The sequence below is a fragment of the Rhea americana genome, unplaced genomic scaffold, assembly GCF_003343005.1.
Source record: "Rhea americana isolate MKP2758 unplaced genomic scaffold, rheAme1 scaffold_85, whole genome shotgun sequence".
NCBI lineage: Eukaryota > Metazoa > Chordata > Aves > Rheiformes > Rheidae > Rhea > Rhea americana.
In genome coordinates this window covers 2,607,767-2,634,874 of record NW_028187034.1, presented here as the reverse complement: position 1 = coordinate 2,634,874, position 27,108 = coordinate 2,607,767, and the positions used below count along the sequence as shown (strand labels likewise).

At 46.9% G+C, this 27,108-nt stretch overlaps 1 protein-coding gene across 3 annotated transcripts; it reads right to left on the bottom strand.

Annotated features, from left to right (window-relative positions):
- Positions 1 to 430: 430 nt before the first annotated feature.
- Positions 431 to 23,195, bottom strand: TMPRSS6 (transmembrane serine protease 6). Of its 3 annotated transcripts, XM_085323476.1 has the most exons (18): positions 22,511 to 23,195; positions 20,666 to 20,822; positions 20,345 to 20,487; positions 20,083 to 20,150; positions 18,636 to 18,820; positions 15,660 to 15,701; positions 14,477 to 14,681; positions 13,970 to 14,106; positions 13,249 to 13,361; positions 12,660 to 12,769; positions 11,088 to 11,233; positions 10,064 to 10,162; positions 7,018 to 7,131; positions 6,656 to 6,772; positions 5,704 to 5,872; positions 3,401 to 3,672; positions 1,985 to 2,121; positions 431 to 1,282 (listed from the first exon to the last, which is right to left on the bottom strand). In XM_085323476.1, the coding sequence occupies exons 2-18, from the start codon at positions 20,820 to 20,822 to the stop codon at positions 1,124 to 1,126; spliced, it is 2,373 nt and encodes a 790-aa protein (XP_085179602.1). In that variant the 5' UTR covers positions 22,511 to 23,195; the 3' UTR covers positions 431 to 1,123. The 3 variants fall into 3 exon arrangements, with proteins under 3 accessions (XP_085179602.1, XP_085179603.1, XP_085179601.1); XM_085323477.1 differs by lacking the exon at positions 15,660 to 15,701; XM_085323475.1 differs by lacking the exon at positions 22,511 to 23,195 and having other exon boundaries at positions 20,666 to 20,837.
- Positions 23,196 to 27,108: the final 3,913 nt, after the last annotated feature.

Genomic DNA, 27,108 nt, shown 5'->3' with positions numbered 1-27,108 from the left:
TCTAGCTGATAACTGACCCTGCTGTGCCCRGGACATAGCTACGGTGATGGTGGTATCTATTTTGCCAGTATCCAGTGCTATGCCAGGACTGGAGTTTGATCAAAAAAAGATCCAAACCCCCTCAGAGAAAGGCAAAACAGAGCAAAAAAAATATTAATTTTATTTCTAATTCCAGAGAGTGGCTCATTTTATATAGATATGTGTGTGTGTGTGTGTGTGTGTGTGTGTGTGTGTGTGTGTGTGTGTGTATCTTTAGTTAAAAAAAAACAACAACAAAAAAAAAACATAGCAGTCATTGTCTAAAGCACTGTGCCCTTAGCCTTCTCCCTCATCTCTTGGGTTAACTAAGCTCTGGAAGCAGATGAGATATTACTTCATGTTAAAGATATTTAGTAGGGCACAGGGAAGTAGATAGAAAGCTTCTCAAATATTTTTACTGAGGGRCTAGGGCTTCGCCTGAAGGAATCCATTGGCAGCAGTGGAGCCTGGATGTTATTTCAGCAGGCAAGCAGGGACACATGCTTGGGGGTATGATGCTGGACTAGTGCCTAGGAGTCAGTGAGATGTGAAGAAATTGTCTAGCTGAGCTGAATAGCACATGCTAGCTAAGAAAAGAAGCAATTAGGGAGATGGAAGAGGAGGAGTAATGGGAGGGGATGAGGGGAGAAGGATGAGTGGCAGGACGGAAGAGGGAGGCAGATAGATTTCACAGTTACTGGAATCGCTAACTACATCAGTCACATTTTCTTTCAGCAAATATGCCAGTATAAGATTGTGGCTGAATCACATGGTTTGTGGAAAGTTCATCTCCCCTTATTCCTCTACACAGAAACCATCAGCTTGGGACCTTTGCTGTTTCCCCCTCCCTCCAACTGTTTTGGATGGCTGGCCTAAAAACATCTTGGGATGTTCCCTAGGAAGCACTGAGGGGGAAGAGGGCCTGCCTGCTTCCCTCCATCATCTCTTCTGCAGGTTTTCTTCTACCCTGCTCACAAGAGCACCCCAAGTCTGACAATATCCCACACAGAACCTCTCTCTCTCTTTCTGGGAGAGAAGTGAGCAAGGTCAGGAACAAATGCCATGTGAGACTAGGTCTGGTGGGGGAAGGCAGAGGTGGAATTTCTCAGCTCATGGTTTGATTCATCCAGCCCAGCACTTGTGTGATCCTGGTGTATACTCCGTAGTAATTTGGACGTGCACATCCCATCCCCCAGCTCACCAAACCAGCCAGAAACCACTTGCCACTGGGCTCCTTGCAGGCTAGTGGACCTCCAGAATCACCCTAGAGAAAGGGAAAGAAAAATAGGGTTATGGTGATCTACCAGCTTCACCTGCTGGATCATTACACTGGCTTCGAGACCTTCTGTACTCAGATTCCTGCAACCCCTTTTCTCATGCTTGGGACATCTGCAACATCCCTGGGTACCTTAGGCAGACGTCAAAGTCTCCTAAGGAAAGATATGATCTGTTATATTAACGCATTTCTTGGCCATGCAAATTCCTCTCCTTTAGCCACATCCCCAGAAGTTATCAGCTCTATTGTTTCCTTCTATTCCATATGACATTTCCAGGCTGCCCAAGTATTTGGAGAGTAAGGAAAGTGATGGATTGTCAGGTGATCGCCTGAAACAATGTGAGTCAGAGGAATTACTTGGGGTTAATTGTAAAATACGCTGGTTCCTGTGTTTGACAGTTGCTGATGAGGATGAGAGGGGAAAGGATTGATATAGACATGCAGATGATTTGGGAGGGGGAAATAAAGAGATGARAATGGGTCAAAATAAGAAAAAGAGGAGTCTAAGTGTATTTGGACCCAGGCTAAGGCAAAGATACTGGGAAGAAGTGGCCTGCGAGCTGTTCCTCACTTAGAGGAATGGGGTGGGTGAGTCAGGCACCTTACGGTTTTCTATTGGAGTTCATTTGGGAGATTGGGGATACACCCCACTACCACTAGTCAACCCTCATCCCACAACTCCTCTGTCACCTGGCAGGCATCTTTCTTGCCCTTGTGGTACCCAGCACAGAGCATCCTGGGAGAAATCATGTAGTGATAGGCCTCACTGCAGATGTCCTGCTGGATGAGCTGCACATCTACCTTCTGCAGGATGTTGCTGATGCGGCCTGAGGGGGAGGAGGGTAGAACACCAAGAGCAGCACAGGTGAGTAATGGAGCTTCCCGCCACCTCCCATCAACACCCAGACCATGTCCATCTCCATCTTCATGCTGAAAGTTGTCTTACGAATTTCCATTCTGCTCTCCCCTGGCATGACAGTCTCTGTCTTCTAGCAGAATGCTTTGCCTACATGGAAAGGGTAACATTCGCTTGCAGTGCCTGTTCCCAGAGAGGTATGTTGTGGGCACTGCAGTTCTTGTGAAGAGGGGGATTCTAATTTGTGGCAACAACTAGGGTATCAACATTTGTGTTTACTTCTCATTGAAAGGAATGCTAAGCCCTCCCGGCTAGATAGGCAAACTCAGGCATGTCCAAATCTGAATAGAACCCCGAGTGCTTCTGGTTAGGAAGCAACTGGAGCAAGTGTGAGTGTGACTGAAGGCACTAAGAGGGACTGGGAGAGTACATCTATATTTCTGTGCCACGCAACACTAAGAGAAGAGCCTGGGTACATTTGCTGGCCCTATGGGCAAGGAAGAGGGAATAGTCATGTCCATACAGCTGAATGCTCTTCTCCCCACAAAGAAGAGTGACCTCATCCATACCACACCATGGGAACAGATATTGACCCATACTGTCCCTTAGTTGTATTTAGGCACTGCATGGCCAGAACTATGTCAATGAAGCATGCTAACAATTACACAACATGGTCCTCAGCAGAGAGTGCTCAGACCTTGCACTGCCCGCATTGAGTTTATTAGTACAGATGTTGCTGCAGAGACTCAGGTTCTAGGGTCTTTGATATGCATAAAAAATGCTGCAGGGGCCCCAGACAGCTGTTCCCAGGAGAACCAGGCTAATATGGTTTAATGAAGAGTAGTCTTTCATCTCAGCTCTATCCAGTCTGCTATTGGCCCTAGAGAACAACCTGACTGGAGCCCACATGTTGGTGCAGGCATGGGACTGGGCCTTGGGACTGGGGCTTTTCCATGACGCAGTCATGGCTGAACAGCCCTACAAGTCCTGCAGGGCTGTTGTAGTCTTTGGATGAGGGAACACATGCTGTTCTCAGGTACCTTCCCAGACTCTCATGCCTGCCTCTGAATGCTGTCTCTGGGCCCCAAACAGGCAGCTTTGGCCCAACCTGTGAACTGACATCAAAGATGGCAAAGGAGGCATGATGTTTCTGTGGTGAACAGAAATCTATTTTGCCTACCCCACATCTGAACTTACGTTTCCACCTTGACCCTATTACAGGAGGTCACCAGCAGAGACCCTACACCTACCGCCCTCCTTGATGGCTCCCCAGCCAGTGATCCAGCAATGAAGGCCAGGCTCAAAGAGGTGGGAGGGGGCAGGCAAGCAGATGGGCTGGATGAAGGATGAGCTGATCACAGGATGGTCCAACTGGAGCAGGGCCACATCATAATCATGGCTGTCCTCCTCGTAATAAGGGTGGAGGAATAGGCGGTTCACCTTGAAGGACACCTCTGTATGACTGGTGGCATTTTGGAAATACTTGCCCAAGTAAACAGTCCAGACGGAGGGGGAAGCCAATCTGTTAGATGCAGGAGAGAAAACAACTTATCACTTGAGCAGATCAGGATGGGCAGAGCCTAGTGGCTTCTGTCATGCTCCTTTGAAAATATCTAATATGTGTCCAATATCTGCTCTGAATGATCTGTTCCCTCAAAGGAAATTCTTTTTCATTTAGCCACTGGTTTCAAGAAACTTTTTGAGACATCTCTTTGATGCCTTGATRTGCCTGTCTAGTGGGACTGACTTTAGGCAAACACTCATATATACACATTTGGTTATTTTCTTTAACAAAGCAGGCTAAAAGGTGTATCTTGTTAGGCAAATGAGASAGGTTGGTCAAATACAAATGATTATGACAGGGCAGGGAACAAGGACTGAACAGGGGAAACAAAGCTGCAAGGACATAGAAGGGGACATGGGGAAGGGGAACAAGATTTGAGAAACTTCTAAGAGGCAGTGATATGAGAAAAGCAGCTCTGAGGTGAGGACATTAAAAGGCAAGACAGCCCCTTACAGAAGCAGGGGCTAAAGTTGGGGACAGTCCAACAGGAGGATACCTCTGAAAACAGAACACCTAAGAGTTTTGTTGTGGCACCTGAGGGAGACGGCTGTTTCTGGCAGGAGGGTGAGGAGCAGAGAGAAACTTGCCCTGGATCAGAGCAGCATGAAGCAGCAGAGGACTGATTCTGAACTCAGGGTCTGGTCCAACTTGTGTCTTACACATGCTGTGCTTTCTCCCACACTGCCCCTCTGAGTGAAAAAAACTTCCTGTTTCAGTATGACTATCTCCTGTTCTAGCTCCAAACTCCCCTTTGGGATTCACCTCCAGCCTGTTTCTTGCACAGCCTACTGCCCTTGGCTTGATCMTTCGCTGGCTTGAGCTATTCTTCTGCTTCACTTTCTTTCCCCTACTTCTGATCTCTCACTCCACCTAAATTCTGTCCCTGACACACACAAAACACATACACACATGTGCACTGCACTATCAAACAAGGCTGTGTTAGCTCCATCCATCCTACATCAAGACTCTGCAAGTGGCAGCCAGATGGTCAGAATCATCCTTCACAGACCACTCATACAGGCCTCCTCCAGTGCTGACGGGTTTTCTTGAAGGGCAAGGAAGCCCTGGGTGGTAGGATCATAGTAGGAGCATGGCAGAGGCAGAGTGAGGTGGGAAGTGGAGCTGTGAACTAGCCCCAGTTCTGCAGAGGTCTATTGTGCCATGCTGAGGACACTGGCAGCTCCCCTTGCCTGTGCTCACACAGCTTCAGGAGGGGAAGTCCATCCATGGCAGCTGGGAAGGGGAAGAGCAAATGGAAGCAGAAGATCCCTGCCAGCACACTTGCACAGGAAAAGGAAATTTTGGAGGAGGTGGAGGCTGGGCCAGAGGGAGCACACTCCTTCTCTCTCCCAGCCTGGTGACCCAGCATTGCTCTGAGCCCTCCTCCTCATTTMTTCCTGGTTTGAAAGAATGGGATGGGCCTCCTGATTTGTGTTTTACTGATGTTTTTGTAGTATGTGTGGACCATGAACATGCACTGGATGGAAGAAACTAGGAGAGAGTTAGAGCTTCTTCCTGAGAGGGCAAGCCTTCAGATGGGCATCATTGGACCTGAACAGCATCCTCAGCAGATAATGCTACCCCAACCTCATCCTCATACCCATGGATGTTTCACTGGTTATGACAACATGAGGATGAGCCAGAGGCACAGCAAAGGCAGAACTGTGAAATATCTTTTGCTACTGTTGCTCTCCCGAAACTGCTCTGTGAATCCCAGCATATTTTCCCTGTGAATATATATGAATATATATGAATCCCATCCCTTTTCCCTTCCTGCACACTCACATACTAATGCATGTATTCATACCTCTCTGGCCTTCATAGGCCAAATCCATTTTCTCTAGCTCCAAGCCACAGGTAAGCATGCCATGGGTACCAAATGAGAGGTGCAGCTGCTCCACAACATTCTCACAAGCACAATGAGGCTCTTGTCATGTGTAACATGGAAAGTAATGCAAATTCTTCTCCTGCCCAGTGCTCTCCATTTACCTGTCATCCTGAAAGCAGTGTGCAGCTGAGACTACCCAGCGGTCAGCAATGAGTGTTCCCCCGCAAATGTGGCGTCCCCGAACTTGCAGGCTGGCTTGCCATGGCCATTCCCCTTCTACAGAATCAGCACCACCCACAATCCTGCTGAGAGGGGCTTGTAGCCCACAGTCTGAGGAAGAGAAGATACAGCAGGTATTTAAGGGAATATGGTATCTTGTGCCTGCCCTTCGTTTGTTACTTAACTGACTGGAGAGTTTGAACTCCAGACCCTTGGGCCCTTGTCTCATCCAGCCAACAGTTGTTTTACATACTGTCCAGGAAAAACCCAGTGAACAATCCCTCCAAGTAAATGCCCCTGGCTGATGCTTGCACAACCTTCTCCTACATTATAGTGCCAGCAGCAATTTCAGTTTGCGGATGCTTTCATGGCCATACCTTGTGTATACTGATACTGCTCGGTCAGGGAAACCTCACAAASGTTCTCCTTCACTGCTCACAGAGACTTCAGAAATACCAAGCAGGGCAATGAAAACAAGCTCTTTCCCAGCCAGTACCACCAGTCATGGGTGATTTCCCTGGCTGGGGCCTTGTAGGATGRCATTACTTCACATAAGCCATCAGTGGTCCAACAAGCAGCCTATAGGCAGGACCTGGCCTGTGAGACACTTCTGTTTGGCCTGATGCCTCTGCCTGAAGGAGATGGGGAGYAGCTGATCAAAAAGAATAAAGTTCACCCTCACAGCTCAGCACAGAGAGCTGGCTTGTTGCTGCTGCTGCTGCCACCATGGTAGGATGGGGCAATAGGTACTGCAGTCACGGGACTGGGGAAGGGAGAAGAGGTTGGAACAAGGGAGGGTGGATGCTTATGCTGGTGTGGCAGAAGAAAAAGTGGCTTGTATGTATGTGGCACCCTGAATCTGCCTAGYTGATGTGTGACGGAACATTTCCTCACCGCAGTGCTTCTCATCGGACAGGTCCTTGCAGTCCACAGTGGCGTCACACAGAGGATTAGGTTTCTTCACACACGTTCCATCTTCACAGCGATAGGTGAAAGGCCCACAGGGAACTCCTGCGAAGGTGAAGGGGAGCCAAAGTTGAAGGAAGGTGGCAGGTTGTAGATGCAGCTGAAGGCTTTTGAGTGGYGGAAAAAAGGCAACACAAAGCTTGGGGAAACTCCATAAACCATTACAGGGAATTTTCTGAGGAAATCCCTGACAGCTACAAACAGGTTCAGAGTGAAYATTGTGAGCAGGTTGTGAGCCTTGTCAACATCAGAGGAAGGTATTCATCAGCCTGGCACTGTCCTTTCCCTACCTTCACTGCACTGCTCTTCATCACTCCCATTGACACAGTCCAGTTGCTGATTGCAGACCCTGCTGAACTCGATGCAAGTGCTGTCCTCCCGGCACTGGAACTTTGCGGAGCACACTGCATGGACGGAAACACCTCATAGTTAGACACACAAGCCAAGGCTAGATCTCCTTTCCTATAACTGGGTGCTACGTAATATTTGGCTAGTGCAGGGAAAGAGTTTCTAAACTCCTTGCTTTGCCAAAGCATTCCTGGCATCAGATGCAAAGAGCAGATGTCAATGAAACAGTAGGGGTAGATTCCCAGACTAGGCATTTCTTTGTGATGTCTGCACCGAAGTCCACCTCTTTCAAGTAACAACGTTTCAACCTTCAGCCTAGATTATAACTTTAGGATTCTTTCTGGCAGCTTAATATGCTGCTATGAGTTCTCTGGTCTGAGGAAATTGCCAAAGTGCAGACCCTTACTCTAAAAGAGCTGCAATGCTGCCCAGCTCATATCTCTACTGTGAACACAGCTAATTTCTTTTTTGTGCTTTCCTCAGGCTCACTCAGTTCAGAGTGCCATTCCCATCATCAGGCTTTATACAGGCTATGCTCAGCTCTATCAGCTCTATCAGATCTACACTGCCTTCCTGAGAGTCTATTTAAGCAGTGAAGTTTACAAAACACATGACAATGGCTAAGAAAGTCACTCTGCAAACTCTGGCCACAGTATGTGGAATTTATTTTACCAGCTTGAAGAACATGTTTACAATGTACAAGGCAGTTGCTGGTGGGAGACCTGCTAGGTCACACTGGAGGAATGTGGACTCTAGTACCAGATATACAGATACCAACTTTGGGTACCAGAAATTAYGTAGCTGCATTAGCTGAAGAAGCTCAACTGCTCTTAGTGTCAGGTAAGTGATGTCAGGGCCCTAAGTGCAACAGGCTCTGCAGACTCTTACTCCAGCTCATAAAGGCCAGCTCTGACAAGGTGTAGGTGTGTCATCTTGAAGCAGACCACCACGATAAGAGGGGTGAAGAGGAGGAGCCTGGTCCCTTTGCTCAAAATCTGCATTTAATCTCAGGCCTGTGCTGTTGGTCCTTCCCTGAGATATGTTGCAGGCATGCCTACACTCTGCCTTGTACCTTGGTGATCCTGACTTCACTTCTTTGTTTGACCTTTGATCTGCCTCATCACTATGGACTCACCTTATAGTAACTGGACTTTTGACTAACCTTGATTGCTATTACTGGACCTGCTCTGCTCGCCTTGCTCAGGTCCAGTGGGACTGCATCCTTGCTGGTGGGGTCATGGTCCCTCCTGCCTTGCTGTCACCCTCAGCTCCTGTACCACCTTCCCTTACAGAGCAGTTGCTCCTGTTGCTCTCTGACGGGTGAGTCCTAAACCCTGCTAGACTCCTTAGTGTCATTCCTTGGAGTTTTGGTACTTACTGAAGGAGGAGAGGAACATAGGGTGCCTGCCTGTCATACAGTTTGATTTCTGATTGTAATAATTTTTTTGTGTCATGAACTCTCTCCTTGCTTTGTGCTTGTGGGTATCTATGATGTGCAACACCAAACATAATGAGCCAGTACCTCCCTGGCCTCATCTTACTACAATGACTATTTCTTCAGTAATTAGTTTGAGGCTTCCAGATGTCTAAGGACATACAAAGGTCTGAGGCAATGTGAACCCTGATTTTAAAGACAGGAACTGTTCCATACAGACGTGAAATATATAAGCAGGGATGCAACAGTGGCGAGAATATAAGAATGGAAGCAAATCATGATGTGTCAASAGGGATCTTATCAGTATCTATAAATGTCTGATGGGAGAGAGTAAAGGTAACTGAGCTAGACTGTTCTCACCTGTATCAAGTGATAGGATGAAAAGCAATGGGCAAAGAAGTTGAAATATAGGAAATTCAATTTAAAGTAAGAAAAATCTTTTTTTCATGGTAAGGATTGTYAAACATTTGAACAGGTTGRCCAGAGAGGTTGTGGAGTCTCCATTATTTGAGATATTCATAACACAACTGGACATAGCCCTGAGCAATGTGCTCCAAGAGGAGCACCTGCTTTGAGCAGGAGAGTGGATGAGCCAACCCCCAGAGGTGCCCTCCAACCTGAGCGGTTTTGTGATTCTGCRAAATATCTCATACTTCAAGCATTGAATTAAAAGGGAAACTTGTTTTAGAAAGATTGCTCCTTCCTTTTATGTTAATCTTTTCTGTATCTTCCTCTAAATCTTTTGGAATTGGTCTCAGGTTCAGGGACCTTTCTGTCTGTGAACCAAACAGCTATAGGGGACAACTAATGAAAAATCAGTGGTGGCAGCAATGTGATGAGCACACAGGAGTGGGAGAGTGGCTGAAATGTGTGTCAAGTCTGAGCCTGAATAGCTGTTCCTGGGAGAATGGGTTTTTCTTGGAGTCCTCAGRCAAAAACGACAGTGTCTGTGTCAGCATTAACTGGTGCTGGTCTGAGGAACTGATGGTGGGTTGAGGACACAGACACTCTCAAACTGGGGGGCAATATATGGATCAGGGCCTGTACACTTCAAGTGTCTCACACACAACCTGGATGGGGTGGAGGGAGAGGGAAGAAGGGGGCTGAGAGCAGGACAGCAGATGGATTTGGTTGGTGGTAGGCAAGATGGGAGGGCTGGGGGTGACACCGTGGACTGTGACAGTAGGGGGGGCTGTAGGCCAGGGCTGAGCTTCAGTGTCAGGCCTAGGAAAGAAAAGCAGAACATGGAGGGGAGAACCTGGGCAGGGGGGTCATTCASTCTATATTGAGATTTTGGTGCATTGGGATCAGGGGTTTCTGCAGGGGAAGAATCCATTTTCAGGAGAAATTGGCACTTCTGCTCTGGCAGGAGCAGGCTGAAGCTGCCTGGCAGTGGGATGAGGCCTTTATGAGTACAGAGGTTTCTGCTCCCAGGGAGAGTACAGGCTGTGCCAGGCCACCTGAATCTTCTTCCCTCCCAACTTTTGAAGGGCAAGGTGTCCTGCTGGTGTCCTGCTGAGACCAGCAATTGGCAGAGAGGAGAAATCACTCACCACAGTTTCTTTCATCCAGCCCATTGGGGCAATCTTTGATCCCGTCACAGGCTGGGACACACAAGCCGTTCACAGAACACAGGAACTCCTCGGGACAGGCTGTAAAACCACAAGTGAATAATTAGTCCCCAGTGACTGGAAACCTCCTCATAGCAAGCACTGTGACTTGAAAGTAGAGCATGGCGCTACACACCTTCCTAACCACATGTGTGTCATAGCAGCATGCACATGGCACTCACTAAGCTCCCCAAATTCTGCCATCTTACCTGCCCTACACAAGGGCAAATGAAGCTGGGCTGTGCAACAGGACAAGGGCAGCTTCCCTGTTTCCCAGAATATCAATGGGCAAGAACAAAGACAGTCACCCACCTAGCATGGTATACCTCTGCTTTAGCCCTGATTGCAGTGGCAAAGCTGGAATAGATTCTTTGGGGCTGTTACTAAAACCCAGCTAGGGCCTTTAAGGGTTTGTCAGACACATGACACAGGTGCATGTGTTCAGGACTGTGTGAGGAAGACTGAGAAACCTTGGAAAGAAAGACTGCAARCGTGCCTTGGCATATGTGTGTATGTGTATTTGTGTGTGGTTTTATTTGTCTCTCACCGGCACAAATTCCAAGGTAAGCAGGAAACAGCTCTCTCTAAGGGCTTTTATAATCAAAACAAAAGCCACTTCAAGTCAGAGATACCTCACTGAATTCCCAAGGCCAGTAACGGATGCAGAGGTGAGCCTGTAAGAAGTTCTTTGATTCTGGCCTTGGAGCCTAGATGTTCTGAAAACACAAGGCAGGGCCGTGYGCAGATGCAGCTTCACATGTAAATCCCCTTTTCTGTGGCAAGTGGGAGATCAGTGGTGTGTGTTTCACTGTTCTTGTGAGCATGTGCACGAAGAGCAGTTGGCAGCTAGGACTCGCAGGATGTGTCGTGTGTTTCTCCTAACAAAAGCCAGGAGTGCAAGGGGTGGCTGATAATCAGCTGGAACCTCCCCATCACACTGAGGGGCAGAGAGGCAGCTTGGACTTACGGTCTGACTGGTTGTACAGGCTGTAGGCAGCCTGTACGCCAGGGCCGGTTAAGGATATCTGTGAGGTGAAGGTGATGGTGATGTCAGCAGAGGATGTGACAGGAATACGCTCAGCATAGGCTTGCAGGGTCCGCAGGCCACACAACCTGACAAGCAAACACAGGCATGATGTCCCAGGCAGCGAGGAAAAGGAGGGCTGCAAAGTGGAGCCAAGTGGCCTGGGAGGAGTTGTGACCGKATTGTGGGGAGGGGACCACACAGGTGGGGGGCAAGTAGGCAAGGCAGAATATCTTCAGTATGGCATGAGATTATGAAGGGGCAATGGGAAAAGGCTATGGCCTTTTAAGCCCTGCCAGCACGTGGAAGAGCTGACATTGAATGTTGCTCTKCCTGGCCGTATCTTAGTGATTGTGCAAAGCCAGCCTGAGAAGACAGTAATCCTGGTGAAACAAGGTGTCCTCTCTGGCTGCAAGGCAGAATAACTAAGCTAGCGACTGGCCTGAAATAACTGCTGAAGCTGTGTGAGGAAGCTCCAGGGACAGAAAGAAACAGGAATGAAAAAAAAAAAAGAAAAAGAAAAAGAAAAAGAAAATCCACCACACATGAATACTGTAATAGAATTGGTTACAGAGAACAAGACAAAAACAATCTGTACATACCATAACCCAACCCTACTGTCAGGCCATGTGTGAGGCAGAGTGACCCTTTGTCTTTGGGCATTTTCACCTTTCTGGGCAAGCACTGAGTTCAGGCCACACAAATCAATACATTTATTTTATATTTCCTTATCTTTCCTAAGTCATGGTCTAGAAACTGTGGTGTGACAGTTTAAGAGAAGGGCAGGGAGAGAAAATGTGAAAGCCTAAGCTTCCTAAGCCAGAAGAACAGTGTTCAGTAGCTTCTGGATCAGATCCATGAGGGGAAAAGCAGCTACTGCTACAGCAACAGTGGGGATAATGTTAATGAGATGAATTTTGCAGAGAAGGGGGCAATTTGGCATGGATCTATCCAGCTTGGAGCCTATTTYGAGGACATGGGAGTGCAGCAGCTGTCACTCCTTTGCAAATGGGCAGTGGTGTGCAACATCCCCAGCGAAGTGCAGGGACTGGAGTCAGGAATTTCTACAGGAGGAAGTAGCTCTTTTAAGAGCAGGAGGATATGGAGCTTGGTGGAAGATCTGTACAGAGGTGAATGTGAGGCAATGGCACATGCAGCTAATATTGAAGAGGTGGTGACAGGCAGATCTGCAAACACAGGAGATGTGGGAGGACATCAAGGTTACATACAAAGTAGAAAACTAAGAAGCCTGATGCAAACAGTAAGACTGAAAAGGCAGGCTAGTAGCTCAAAACAAATCTGTAAGAAATGTGTTCACTGGGAAGCCTGTGAACCAAGGAGGCTGAAAAACAAGTAGAAAAGCAAGAAGCACCAACACAAACAGTGGCCACTCAGTGGGTGATGGGATTTCCTTCTTTGGAGATGGTAACTGGCATGAGCAGAGGATCTGCAGAGATTTAATCCCAGCTCTGAGGGTGAGAAAAGAGAGACAGAAACCAGGGCCCCAGCACACACCTTCTGTTTTGAATTATCCACTGGCCTTGAGTACAGGGCAGGTCATACTTCTGTCTGCTGAGGGCATAGGCATCGAACCACAGGGTGACCCCATAGTCAAGAGATGGAACCTGCAAAACAGGGGATCCAGAACAGAAGGGAGTTGGCTCCTGTGAATGCTGCAGCCCAGCTGAGGCAGAAGAAGTGAGCAGAACATATGTGAAGGGGGAGCTGCCAATTCACACATTGCAGGCAAGAAGGAAGCACCATCAGAACTAGGGCAATGCAGTACCCCAGGGCAGCTCTATTGCTGCTCTCAAAGTGTGGTAATTTCTAGTAATCAGGTTCTATCCTGAGGAACTCCACCAGAGGAGAGATTTCAGATTCCTCCTCAGCTATAGTATCTCTGCTCTGGCATACATCTCCCTCCTCTTCAGCAATATTTACTGTGGGAAACATAGGCTGGTTGGGCTGGCTGTCACTCCCTACTTGCATTTCATGACCTTCTCATCAAGAGTGCTGGCTGAGTGCTGTTGCCCTTTTATGTGGGAAGTACCATATGGGTTTCAGGAAGGAATGGATGTTCCTGTGGGAGCTAGCTAGCTCTTACCGTCAAATGCCATGTGCAGTGCGTGTTGGGTGAGTAGTAACTTGGGTAGTGTGGCGTGCCGATCTTCCCCTGCAGTTCCAGGCCTTCTCGTAGGGTTATATTCACTTCGCAAGCTGTAAACACAGACATTCAAAGCCCCACTGCCTATCAGCTCAACCTCAGCCTAGGAATACCATGTCCTTGTCCCATTGTAAGAGGCAAGAAAAGGGCCTCTAAGACCTGATGTTAAAGGTCACTAGGATGTTCCACCATTCCCCTACGAAACACAATTTCTACCTGGCAAGTCTGTTGGCTTTCTCCTCCCGATCAGAGAAGAATGATGATAATGTACTTTGCTGCTTTAGGCTCTCCCACTGAACTCACATTTACCTGCTAGTGGAGCCAGATGTGTTGTCCAGGCCACACCTGGTCTGTCCATGCGCAAGAACTTGAGATTGTTCCTGAGATATTATGATCACTCATGCTCTGCTCACCAGGGCTTGGTCTATAAAGCCTGGCACTAGACACTAACGAGACACTAATGAGTCCAAGGTGAGGAGCAAGCTCTAACCTGCTTTTTACTAACCAGCTCTAACCTGCTTTTACTGACCACCTCTACTCTTGCAGTCTTGAGTGAATTCTGCCCCTAATAGAGATGGAGCATCTCTAGAAGCAGTGGTGTTATAGAAGATAACCTATCTCCTTCCTGTATCTATGGCCCTCTTCCTCCAGCCTTCATTACCTTTGAGGGGCACAGCCTGTGCTGAGAGGATGAAGGGGTCATAGTAGCTGTACATGGCTTTCTTCCACACAATGGACATCACAGAGCCTGATGAAAGGACTTCCACAATGGGCTCCTGCCGGCTGCAACCATAGATTCTGAGGGGAAAGAGAGAGCAAAGGAGTGAGAAAAGGGACGGGAGTGAGTAAAGATAGTAGCAAGTAAAAAGAGAGAGAAGCACAAGAGAGAGACAAAGGGAGGGCTATGTTGTTCAAAGAGCATGCCTGTTGTGAGACGCTAACTGAATCAAATCAAGGGTTAGCAGAGAGACAGCTTGTGCTGCTGTAATCTATCAAGCGGCAGGATTGACTCTGTGATATCCCACATCAGTGACTTCATCTCATCAGTACAGACTGTGTATCAAAGAGAATTTCCTCTGATGTATTTTAACACCTTCCCCTACTGTGGCATGTTGTGCCATCCTGCCTGGCTCCCCCGCTGTGCTCATTCTGCTCAGCAGCTACCTACGAGGTGATGAGGTGGTTCTCCAGAGGCCCTGCTGCATCGTACATAGCCAGGCGATCCCTGCACTCTGGCAGAGTCCACTCCAGGCGTAGCTTGATCATGTAGCCCTTGAGGACATGGAGATGCCAAAGACAACTGGAGGCCAAGTAGTCAGGGCCCTCCAACCTTAAGACGTCATCTTCCTGGAGATAGCTATATCTATAGCAACCTGAATCCAAGGGGAAAAAAAAACAAACAAATAGGACTTAAATCTCAGGGTGAAGTAAACTGAAAAGAGGGTAGTTTAGTGGTGGTGTTTAGGGAAATTAAGTTATGGGCTTGTCATTTAGACTATCAGCATGAACCCGATTTTAGGGTTAGGCTGAGTCATCCCAGTGAACTCAGGTTACTTTCACGTTTGTTCTTAGTGACCCCAGTCATCTCTTACTGGTGCCTCAGTTTTTCTCTGTGAAAACTGTCCCCTCTCCCTTGATTAAGCCCATACTCCTTCAGTCTTTTCATATTAACGTAACACAGTTGTCTTCYACTTGTTTCATTTTCCTTTTCCTTTTTCTCCTCTCACCCTCCATATTCTTTCCTGCTTTACATTCCCTTTATCTGTTTTCCAGGGCTCAGCAGACTTCCAGGCCCAGACTGTTGAGTAAAGGCCAATTTAAATGTGAGTTTCCAATAGTACATTTGATGCAAGCTGCCAGCCACAGCACTTAAAACACTGACTGAAACTATCTGAAGCACCATTGAACATCAAAAGACATAGATGCCTAAACAACTTACACAGCATCCAGGGCAGAGTCATGCAGGAAAACTTCCACCTAGCTCAATAGGTTTGCTTGGGACCTGGAATTAATATTGTTATATTTGACCAAGCTAATCAGGGCAGGCACAAGACCTTATTAAGGTGACTACAYAGCCCCTGGGAGCTGGTATCTCTTATAGTAGTGTGTTACAGAGTGCAAAGGTGTCAGACTGCAGCACTCTAGCATCTAGCTGTTTCATGTAGAGATGGGGCCATGAGTGTTTTGCCAGGATTCAGAACTGTTGCTTCCTTGCTACTGTTCTCATTCACCTTCCCAGGACTTATACTCCAGGAAGCCAACAAACTTTCTGGCCCCTGTAGAGCTCCCTCCCACAAAGTAACAAACTCAAAAAAAAAGGAAAAAAAAAAAAAAAAAAAAAGATAGCCTACCCAGAGTGGATTTCAGGACTATTATGTCTTTCACACTGGATTCTGTTAGAAAGGGAATATGTAAAGAAAGATAAACAAAAAGAGAAAACGTGACAGTATCTAAATGTTAGCATGGTAGATGATAACTCCCTTCCTAAATAATTGCCCCCTTATAACTTTGACATGGGGAGCTCTTCAAGAGCTTCTCTATCTGCTCTCAGGTCCTGTTTCAGTCATGTCTTCTCCATCCTACGTCACTGGGAAATCTTCCTGGCCTCTCTCCCAAATCTAACAGCTCTGATCCATCATTTCCAACTTGCCAGAGGCTTTTCTCCTTGTTTCCTTTCTCATTTCATGGTGCCTTTCCTGGTCCTCCTTCTCCAGTCCACAAGGGCTGGGCGATAGCTCACATAGTCGTATCCCTTTCCTATAAGCAACATCAAAGGGACACAACCTCACTTCCCARATAGATCACTGGCTGCCCTGAGAGGTCACTGCCCTAAGAGATCACTGCCCCTCTCCACTCTCCTCTTGCTGGAGATGGAGCACACATCCTTTCTGGTCAACAAGGAAGGGCTGAAATCTAAAGGGCTCTGCATCACAGTCTGTAAAAAGGTCTCCTGTGGGAAGACACTTCTGAAATGCAAGAGAAGCACAAGCTTAGGACAGCCTGTGAATTTGGCATAGCATGTGGGTATGAGTAGGTTAAATGCTAACTAAAGCCAGCAATGGCAAATAAAGAATGGGAATATACTCCTTGGATTCACATAATTCTCACTGAAAAGAAAAAAGAGGGAGGAATGCTGAAGGAGTGGAAGGAGGTCTCTTGTGATGATGACTGGTTGATAAAACACTGAATGGCCTTTTAGGTCCCACCTTTGGGGGAGAAAGATAAACAGAAAGCCTTCAGCCAGGACTGCAAACCTGTACAAAACAGAGTCTTTGGGTGGACAACCCTTTTAAAAGAGTTAGGTCTTGCTTCACCCTCCCAGCTGAACTGAAAGCAGCCAGACATCAGGTGCTAAGGGGAATTAATTGTCAACATAAAAGTCACCATGAGGTCAGCTGGATGTGAAAATTGCTGTTGGGGCCTTGCCTAGTTCAGGGGTTTGGTCTTTTGTAGCTCATAAACAGAGCTTGCAATTCTTTGGGGAGAGCTGAGCAATTTTGTCATGATAATAACAGATGTTGTGGAAAGGGTGAGCCTACAGGCATAATGCAGACTCCTAAGGAAACACTTGTGCTTTAAGGAAGGACRTGGGGGTGTACTGAGTTAGTGTTATAGTTGTATCTGAAGGTAATAAAACTGAGTCCTGGCAAGAAAGGAGAATGAAGTCCTGAAGTTCTTTGGGAGAAAGGGGAAGATAGTTTTCTGGTGTAAGCGTAGCCATTAATAAAATGAAAGCACTAGAGAGGTTAAAAAACATTCCTGTATCAGTCAGTGATGTTTGCAGCTCTGTATTTAGAGCTAAGCAGGTCAGCAAATGAGTCTGTTRGACAGTGAAGTGCCTTGCCATATTTTCAATCCTATTTCACACAGCAAATGAAGCCTGAGGTTAAGTCACTTGCTTGACATTATTATAGGCCAGCAGTGTAAGAATTTTTTTGGCTTCAGCCACAGATGCTAGACTGTGCTTCTGACTGGAGAGGGAAACAGAAAGGTCTACAGAAAGCAGAGGAGCTGAAGAAACTACAATGGATGTTAATTCTAAAATGGAAGAAGTTGTGGTCTGCTTATGTAAATCTGCCTGAAATGAATAAAACAGTGAAACAGATGTGAAGGGAATAAGATGGAACTGGGAACAGCTAGAAGAATGACACCATAACTCTGTTTTTTTCTGGATTAAATTCTGAACTGAGTAGATAAAGGGAAATGCAAGATGGGCTGACTTGGAAACATTTAGCATATTATCTTACAACATCTTTCTTAAGAAAGTTAATTTAAATTGGCTGAGCATAAGGTCTGTTGTGCTGGAAATAAATCACAAGTAGAAGAAAGTGACTAATGGTGATTGCAGGAGGAGAGGGCTTCATGGGAGGCTAATGAAGATCCAAAATAAGATTTAATGCAAGGATGTGGATGAAGGAAAAAAGAACATTTGAAGGAATTTTTTCAGGCACCAAATAATCAACCACCAAATCAGAACAATTGAGATGTAAAGGGAAAAGTTAAAGAAAATATGAGTGGGATATATTAAAATGAGATTCATCTTAGAAAAATGCAAGATAACATGTGTGGGGAAAGAAACTTGGAAATGAGAAGCCTAAAGGAAAAGAATAAGCAAGATATATTAATCCTGTGTGATTTGGGGCTCTGTACAGAGTTAAGTCTCATTGTAAAGACTAAATCCAAATTCCACTCAACTTTGATGCATTAAGTATAGACACATGTCTTAGTCCTTGATTTAACATCTATTTTAGGAAACTTCTGTAAGGGTGTCCTTTTAAACGGTCTGTGATCTTCACTTTGGGCAGCAATAAATAATCCTTAAGATAATATGTCAAGAGCTGAAGTGGCAACAATACTTTGTCTCACAGAATAAGACTAGTGGTGACTTAAGTATGTTGCCTTTGTTGTTATCGCAGTTAAGTGAACTTGAATAATCTCCCAAGRGAAAACAGGAATTGCTTACTGTTTTTGAACTGAGATGAGCAAAGTCATGACCAGGGTAAGAAGTGACTACACAGAAATCAAACTTGAAGAGGGAGAGAGAAAAGAAAACTATTACCTAGGTGGTCATGGATGGTGATGTCTCCAAGAATCTTTAATCTTTGAGACAAGGATGCTGCATGTCAAACTTCAGTGCTCCTCTATGAGGAAGAAATGTACAATTCTCTCTCTTGTTCCTCACATCTTCCCTATCCTCTTCAATATGCAGATTTTTCCTTCCCCTTCACAAATGACTTCTGGCTTCTTCTCATAGACCCACCTCAGCATTTTATAAGCCTCAGCCCATTTCTGACTACTCAGGCCACAGTTGAGCAGTGGGTACTTACCCAGCAGAACCAGGGAGTCAGGGTTGACCTTATACTCTGTCTGATAGGACAGGCTGCTTGAGCTTTTGAAACGAGTGGTGAGTTCTTGGTGGAGCGTTGCATTTACCCTCTCAGCAGTCATCTCCTTTTGCTGATTCTCAGGGATTTGGAGGGCAAACCAGAAGAAGAAGGTCAGAGCCCCCTCCCTAACAGAGAAATAGTGTGTTAAATATCCCCCGCCTTTTTTTTCACTGCAAGTGAATTTAATATCCCTAAGAATCACTGGAGTGACAAACCCCAGAGATAACCTCCCACTTTCTATTTATCCACAAATCAGACATAGCTGTGTGGACTTTTCCAGCACACACCAGCCCAGCAACTGTGACCCAGAGGAAACACTGTGAGTAGGGCAGAAGAGCTGTTGTATCCATAGTGCTAGTTAATKCTCAGACCTTCAGGGATGGGAGAAAGCCATTTTGTGCCATATGGCTTTCCTGATGACCGGAGGTGTTCAAATTTGTGTGATAATTAAGTCAGGATTGGTCTAATGAATATGCTTCAGGTAGAAAAGACCTGTGGTCAAGGGTTGAAATTAAATGCTCAAGACTTCATTGTCTCAGCTCCCAATGGAGACAAGTGGATGATTTACAGCTTAGTACCTTACCACAAGCCATTAAAGCTGGGCATGGTCAAGTTGCAGGAGACAGTGACTGTGAAAGCTCTGTTCAACCAGCTGGCAGGGAAAATTTGCTGAGGGAGGGGGAAGAGATGTTGAAGCAAATCTTTTTTTTTTTTTTTTTTCCAGTGAAATGCTAAAGAAAAATTTCAAGTGAAACTTTTCTTTCCCTAGTTGAAAATGGAATTAAATCAAAATTGGAATAGCCATTCCATAGCCGAAGGACAAATTTGGCATATAGTTTTCCATGGAAAGATCAGAACCAATTGGATAGGCCAGTTTGGAAGCTATTTGTGCTTTCCTGAACTACTGTGATGATCTGCAAAACTGAAGACCCATATCTGTCCCATTCCACTCTTTCCCTGTTTCCAGGTAGACCATGCTTCTTGGCTGGAACACCTTTCCCATAGTGCTTTCTTGCCTCTTTGTTCTGGTGCTTAGTATCAGCCATAAAAATGACTTTCTTGAATTAGAGAAATTAATTTCCAAGTACTTAGTTTCTATTGAGAATGCCAAGCCCAGATTTTCAGTTCTTCCCAGTCATTTTTTTCCCTCTCTTGAACCTTTGTCTCTGGGAAAAAAAAAATCTCAATTTTGGCTTTTCTTCTTGACCATGAATGAATATAAACACCAAAATATCCACAGGACGATTGTGTTGGAACCATTCTGGTTCTGGACTGTCCAGCCTGGCCTAGAGCTCATAGTGGGGACGGCAGCAGTTTTCTGTGGCTGGAACAACTAGCTGGAAGTTTTCACATGTGAACAACCAAAAATACTGTGGGTGCTACTCACCCAAATGCATAGACTGTGCTCGAGTTGTAATATCGCCCCAGCTCTGTGGCACGAATCAGTTCCTTCAGCTGTAACGAGAATGTAATCTAATAACTATTGAATGATGTTACAGTGAAAAAGGACCTATAGCCAACTCTGTGTTTCAGCCCTCTTGCTGTACAGACCCACCAAGTCTGTCACTTTGATGAGCATACTTGATCCCTTCCTCCTTCTACTCACTGAACTTTCTCAGGGCCAACTCTGGTCATAAAATTGCTCTCACCATCTTTTGAAGTTTAGCTGACTCTGTCCAGAAGGCTCTGGATTCTGACCGCCCRAGGTCTGCGGAGTACTGGCTATTGAGGACCTGGAGGCTGCCAGAGTAAACCTGCAGAATGGCTGGTTCTGGGTGCCGTGGTCTGTAGTCTGCCAACATAAGACACTGCTAGATTACCTTGCTAATATGAAAAAGAGAGGGGTTTACCTCAATATTTGTGTCTGTAAAGATCACTCAGAGTCACTAATGCTCTTTGGGGGATTGCTGGGCATTATCTTAATTAAATCCCATCCCTCCTGTGCAAGACAAAATACATTGAACTGTTACCTAGGAAATACCAGGTTGCTGTGGCAGTTCCAGCCAGCAATAGAAAGGCTATGCAGAGGGGCACGTAGCGGAGGCGGTCACATGAGTTAGTCTCAGACTCATCCTTTGAGAGGGAGTTGGCATCTTCTTCTTGTTCCTCAGTCTCCATCAGGGGCATCTAGTGACACAGCATACTAGATCAGGCTGGGTTTTCTGCATCCCCTTACATCCCTCACTGGAAGTGCTCTGCCTCATCTGTACTCCTCTCCCATGACCTACAGCCTCATGTTGTCTGTGTGCTAGACACCAAAGATTTTCCTCAGTGCCACTGTGAGTAAAACTCTAATCCAGTGGGAAACAGGCTTGTAAGATACTGTCCTTTCTGTCTGTTCCTCCTTGGCAATACTTAAACTTCCAAAGACATCTCCTAGGTTTCCATTTACTGTCCCCAAATTCAAATGAGTACAGTAACGAATTTCTCTAGAGACGAGAGTGATGTCCTCCCAGGCTGAAAATGGTTTTAAAAGTGATATTTTATTGACCTAGAGGTAAACACGAAAGAAAATCCTTGACCTCACATACACATACAAGTTGCGCACAACAGCCCCAGCCTGGGAGCCTGCAGTTGCACTCTGCCTTCTGTGCCCTTTTGCGCTCCATCCTTAAAAGTAAACAAACCCTGCCATTCCCACCAGACCAGGTGTCCTACAGTTAAGCCCACTCTGGCACAGACTCACTAGGTCTGCTAGTGAGTGAAGAGCACCTAAACAAGGTTGGGCCCTCCACCCCCCTCTTTTGGTGCCACGGAACACCTTCTGGCTTCCTTTTCCCTTCTTCCCCAGACTTCTTGTTTTGTTTCCTCCTGGATGCTCCCACCCTGTCAGGCCCAGGGTCTGAAGGTAAGAAATGCCATTTCCTAAGAAAGTCATAGTCATCTCAGTTACCTTACCCAGCTACTTTCCCTCTCTCTTCATCTGTGATCATCTAATGCCTTTCTAATTTCTCAGCCACCACCAGTGGCTTTATGTGTGGTTCCGTGGTTCCCTGGTTGGAGAGGAAGGGATGTAAATACATCTGTGTGGGAGGACACAGTGGTCTTGGGGAATGTCTCTGCACTGTGTGTGTATGTGCATGCCAGGTGGTGTGTGCAAGTATGCTGATACGAATGCACAAGAGGGGCTTGCTGCAGATGTGGGAAGATATACRAAAGAGTCCCATTTTAGCCTGCCTGAGTACCTTAGAGTGTTCACCAGACAGGCTAACAGGCTTCTCAGTCTCCTCACTTTTCCCAAGTTACTGAGTATGGCCCTCAAATCCTCCAGGTTGCCTTGCAACACAGAAACATGCTCACAGAATGTCTTATATCACATTGCATTACACCAAGCAAATCCAGAAAATAATCACAAAAAAAGCTTAGCTAACATTAGTATCAAGACAAATGGTGGCACATTTGCTTGCACTAATGTATACTTCCAGAGAGATACATGGTACAAACAGGCCTAGCATGGTCTGCTCCCACTTTCTCTTCATGGGTGATCTTCCTATGAGCCCCCTTCAGGGGTCTTCTTCCCACTGGACCAGGCAGAGCAGTCTAGCAAAGCCAGGGTCCTTCTCCTCTATCATATCCCTTCAGAAACAAAAGGCATAAGCAAAGAACCACAAACCAAGGGGTGAGGGCAGGAGGGCAGTAAACAACAACAATAGAAGAACCTTTCTTTGTTAGAAGATTTAATGTAGGCTCTGGGGTTTCCCACAGAGCTGCAGACCTACCTCTGAAATCTGCTGCTGCCTGTGAGGCCAGGCCCACACCCCCTACGCAAGCTGGCTCACACACAAATGGGGAAAGAGAGGGAGGATAGTTTTTACCTAAGCTGAAGGTCTCCTCAGAGATCAATAATCTGATGCCATGTCCCTTCAGCTCGACCTTTGTCCTGCACCGTCCTGCACAAAAGGTCAGCACACCCCGTACAACTGTGTTTCTTTCCAATGGAGRCTTCAGAGGCTTGCAGGCGTAAAGATCTGCAGGTTCTACACGGAGGATCCTGGAAAAAGTCAGATTAAGAGCATCTCCAGCTGCGCAGAGAAGGCTAATCCAGGAGGCTGGTACAGATAGGTTAGATCGTCCTCCTCAGGGAACAGTGAGTTGCTGAGCAACTGTTGTATTTCTTAGTTACCCTCCTTAGTCCCACTGGAGGGAGAGGCACAACGTAGGGTGTAGGCAGGCGGAGTCCCCAGCATGGGGATGGAGCAAACTCCAGCTGACAAGTGGATTACTTGAAGAAGGAAAGGTGGCTGTGGTCAGTGAGTCTAGTTACTGCAGCTGTAGCATGGCTGAAGACAAAGTGTGGCGTCTCTCAGTGCTGACCTTAGGATTCCCTTTGTTCTTGTGCTCCTTGCCACCCAGTCTCCTGACTCACTCCAAGCTCCCCGTACTTGCTCTCACTGCCCCTCGCTCCTCCCTCCAACATTTGATTTTTTCTAGCTCTGGGTTCTCCCCACATACTTTGCCTGCACCACCTTCTGCTTACAGCCCCACAGCTCTGTACACGCCTGTTGTATTTCCACAAAAAGCAACCCCTTTCCATCTAGAGCAAATAAAGTTATTCTGTCAATAAGTATGGGGGAGGAGGGAAGGTTTGTCCCTTTAGCCAATGGGAATGACCTGGGGCTGAGCTCATTTGGACCAGGGCTCATTTGAGCTCATTTTATCAGCTGGGCAAGGATAGCCATTTTCAGCTCTATCACTGCTCAGATTTCATCTGGGACTGTGTGAAGACCAAAAGTCATTTCTGTCATGGCCTTGTATTGGATTCTAGTAGGTAAACATTAAATTTGATTTAAAGCTTGTGTTGTTTGACTGGGCATGCCAGTGTGGCATGCCAACTAACCTGTTGTTCTATATATGAGAAATTGAGACATGTGGTGACAATAATAAATGTTTTCAGAACTGTTCAAGACATTTAAGAGACTAAATTTCATTTTTAAAAGTGACTTCAAGCTAGAATTTCCCCAGATAAATGAGGACCAATTGCATCTTTAGTTACATATGTATATGTGCATGGCTTTACCAACAGTATACTGTGAGGTCTTGCTGCAGTTACCAGTTGAGGGTAATTCCTGATGCCAGAGACCTTTCTTGTTATCCATCTTTCCTGGAAAGAAGCATCCTCTTTCACTGGTGTTTCAGCAGAATGAAAAATACAGAATCTCAATCTGATCTTTCTAAGCAAGCATACCACATCTATCACCACAATCTTTTGAATCAGATAAGGATCCAGAATCTTGATCAGATCTGACTTCAGAGGAATTTCTTTACTGCAAGTGCCCCTTACTTTCCGCTTCTCCACAGTAAAGAAGGGAAAGGATGTGGAAGAAGATTGAGAGTGATATTGGCTTTCTATAAATGAGATCTCTTGGAAAGATGGAGACGAGAGATGGGACAGATATCTTTGCYGTACCCAAGCTTAAGAGAAAAAGATTCATATGTCCGTGGCTGTTAGCCAAATATGTTCCACGTAGCACTTGAGTTCAGCTTTGTTATGACTCTGGTACTGGTGAGCACTATCATAACATCTCTCTGCAGTTTTGCTAGCATTGTGTGTTGCATCAACTTGGAAGAGGAACACAGAATCATAGAATAGGATCATAGAATCAGTAAGGTTGGAGAGGACTTCTGGAGATCATCTAGTCCAACCTCCCTGCTCAAGCAGGGTCACCTAGAGCATGGTAGACAGGGTTGCATCCAGGCGGGCCTTGAATATCTCCAAAGAAGGAGACTCCACCACCTCTCTGGGCAACCTGTTCCAGGGCTCTGTCACTCTCACAGGGAAGAAATTCCCCCTCACCTTCAGGCGGAACTTCCTGTGCTTCAATTTCTGCCCATTGCCTCTTGTCCTGTCACATGGGAAAACTGAAAAGAGTTTGGCCCTGTCCCCTTGACACCCTCCCTTCAGGTACTTACAGACATTGAGAAGATCCCCCCTCAGTCTTCTCTTCCCCAGGCTGAAGAGGCCCAGCTCTCGCAGCCGTTCTTCACAGGGCAGGTGCTCCAGCCCTCTGATCATCCTCGTAGCCCTACGCTGGACTCTCTGCAGTAGCTCCATGTCTCTCTTGTACTGGAGAGCCCAGAACTGGACGCAGTACTCGAGATGAGGCCTCCCTAGGGCTGAGTAGAGGGTGCAGGATCACCTCCCTCCACCTGCTGGCAGCACTCTTCCTAATGCACCTCAGGATACCATTGGCYTTCTTGGCCACAAGGGCACATTGCTGGCCCATGGGCAGTCTGTCATCCACCAGCACTCCCAGGTCTTTCTCTGCAGAGCTGCTTTCCAGGAGGTCAGCCCCCAGCTTGTACTGGTGCCTAGGGTTATTTCTCCCTAAGTGCAGGACCCTGCACTTGCCCTTGTTGAACCTCATGAGATTCCTCTCCGCCCAACTCTCCAGCCTGTCCAGGTCTCTCTGAATGGCAGCACAGCGCTCTGGTGTGTCAGCCACTCCTCCCAGCTTGGTATCATCAGCAAACTTGCTGAGGAGGCACTCTGTCCCTTCGTCCATGTCATTGATGAATAAGTTGAACAGGATGGGACCCAGTACTGAGCCCTGGGGAACTCCAGTAGCCATGGGCCTCCAACTTGACTCCACACCACTGATGAMGACCCTCTGTGCTCTGCCTTTCAGCCAGTTCTCAATCCACCTCACTGTCCACTCGTCTAACCCACACTTCCTGAGCTTCTCTACGAGGATGTTATGGGAGACAGTGTCAAAAGCCTTGCTGAAGTCAAGGTACACAACGTCCACTGCTCTCCCCTCATCTCCCCAGCCGGTCACTCCATCATAGAAGGCTATCAGATTGGTTAAGCAGGATTTCCCCTTGGTGAATCCATGCTGGCTACTCCTGATCACCTTCTTTTCCTCCATATGCCTGGAGATGACATCCAGAATGAGCTGTTCCATCACCTTTCCAGGCATGGAGGTGAGGCTGACTGGTCTATAGTTGCCTGGGTCCTCCTCCTTGCACTACTTGAACACTGGAGTGACACTGGCTTTCTTACAGTCCTCAGGCACCTCTCCAGTTCTCCATGACTTTTCAAAGATGATGGAGAACAGCTTGGCAATAATATCTGCCAGCTCCCTCAGTACCCATGGGTGCATCCCATCCAGGCCCATGGATCTGTGGATGTCTAGCCTGCCCAGAAGGTCTCTAATCCTATCCTTCTCAACCAAAGGAAAGTCTTCCCTTCTCTGGACTTTCTCCCTCACGTCCAGRCGGCAGGATTCATGAGGGCTGCCCTTAGCAGTGAAGAGTGAAGCAAAGAAGGCATTCAGTAATTCTGCCTTCTCTGTAWCCCTTGTCACCAGGGCCCCTGCCCCATTCAGTAGCGGGCCCGCCTTTTCCCTAGTCCTCCTCTTGCTGCTGATGTATTTGAAGAAGCCCTTCCTGTYGTCCTTAACATCCCTTGCCAGACTCAATTCCAACTGGGCCTTAGCCTTCCTCGCTGCATCTCTACAYACTCTGACTGCATTCCTATAATTCTCCCAAGTAGCCTGTCCCCTCTTCCACAGTCTSTGTGTTTTCTTCTTCTGTCTGAATTTGGCCAAGAGCTCCTTGCTCACCCACGCAGGTCTCCTGCCCCCTTTGCTGGACTTCTTACTCATAGGGATGCACCGCTCTTGAGCTTAGAGGAAGTGATGCTTGAATACTAGCCAGCTCTGCTGGACCCCCCTTCCCTCTAGGGCCTCAACCCATGAGACTCCACCAATTAGGTCTCTGAAGAGCCCAAAGCCCGCTCTCCTGAAGTCCAGGATTGCAATCCTGCTTGTTGCCCTAGTTCTTTCCTGCAGGATCCCGAACTCCACCATCTCATGATCGCTGCAGCCAAGGCTGCCCCCAACCTTCACATCTCAACGAACTTCACAACCAGTTCATCTCTGTTGGTAAGGACAAGGTCCAGCAGGACACCCTTCCTCGTAGGCTTCTCCATCATTTGTGACAAGAAGTTATCATCAATGCATTGCAGGAGCCTCCTGGACTGTTTGTGCCTTGCTGTGTAGTCCTTCCAGCAGATGTCAGGGTGGTAGAAGTCCCCCACAAGAACCAGGGCCTGTGATAGTGAGGCTACTTCCAGCTGTCTATAGGAGGCCTTATCAACTTCCTCTTCCTGGTCAGGTGGCCTGTAGTAGACACCCACAACAGTGTCCCCCATGCTAGCGTGGCCTTTGATCTTTACCCATAAGCTCTCAATTGCCTCCTCCTCTACCCCTAGGCAGAGCTCGATGCATTCAGGTTGCTCTCACATAAAGAGCAACTCCACCACCTCACCTTCCTGGCCTGTCTTTCCTAAAAARCACATAGCCATCCATGACATTGTTTCAGTCATGTGAGCTATCCCACCATGTCTCTGTCATTGCAATAAGATCATGGCCCTGCAACCGCACACAGATCTCTAGTTCTTTCCGTTTGTTCC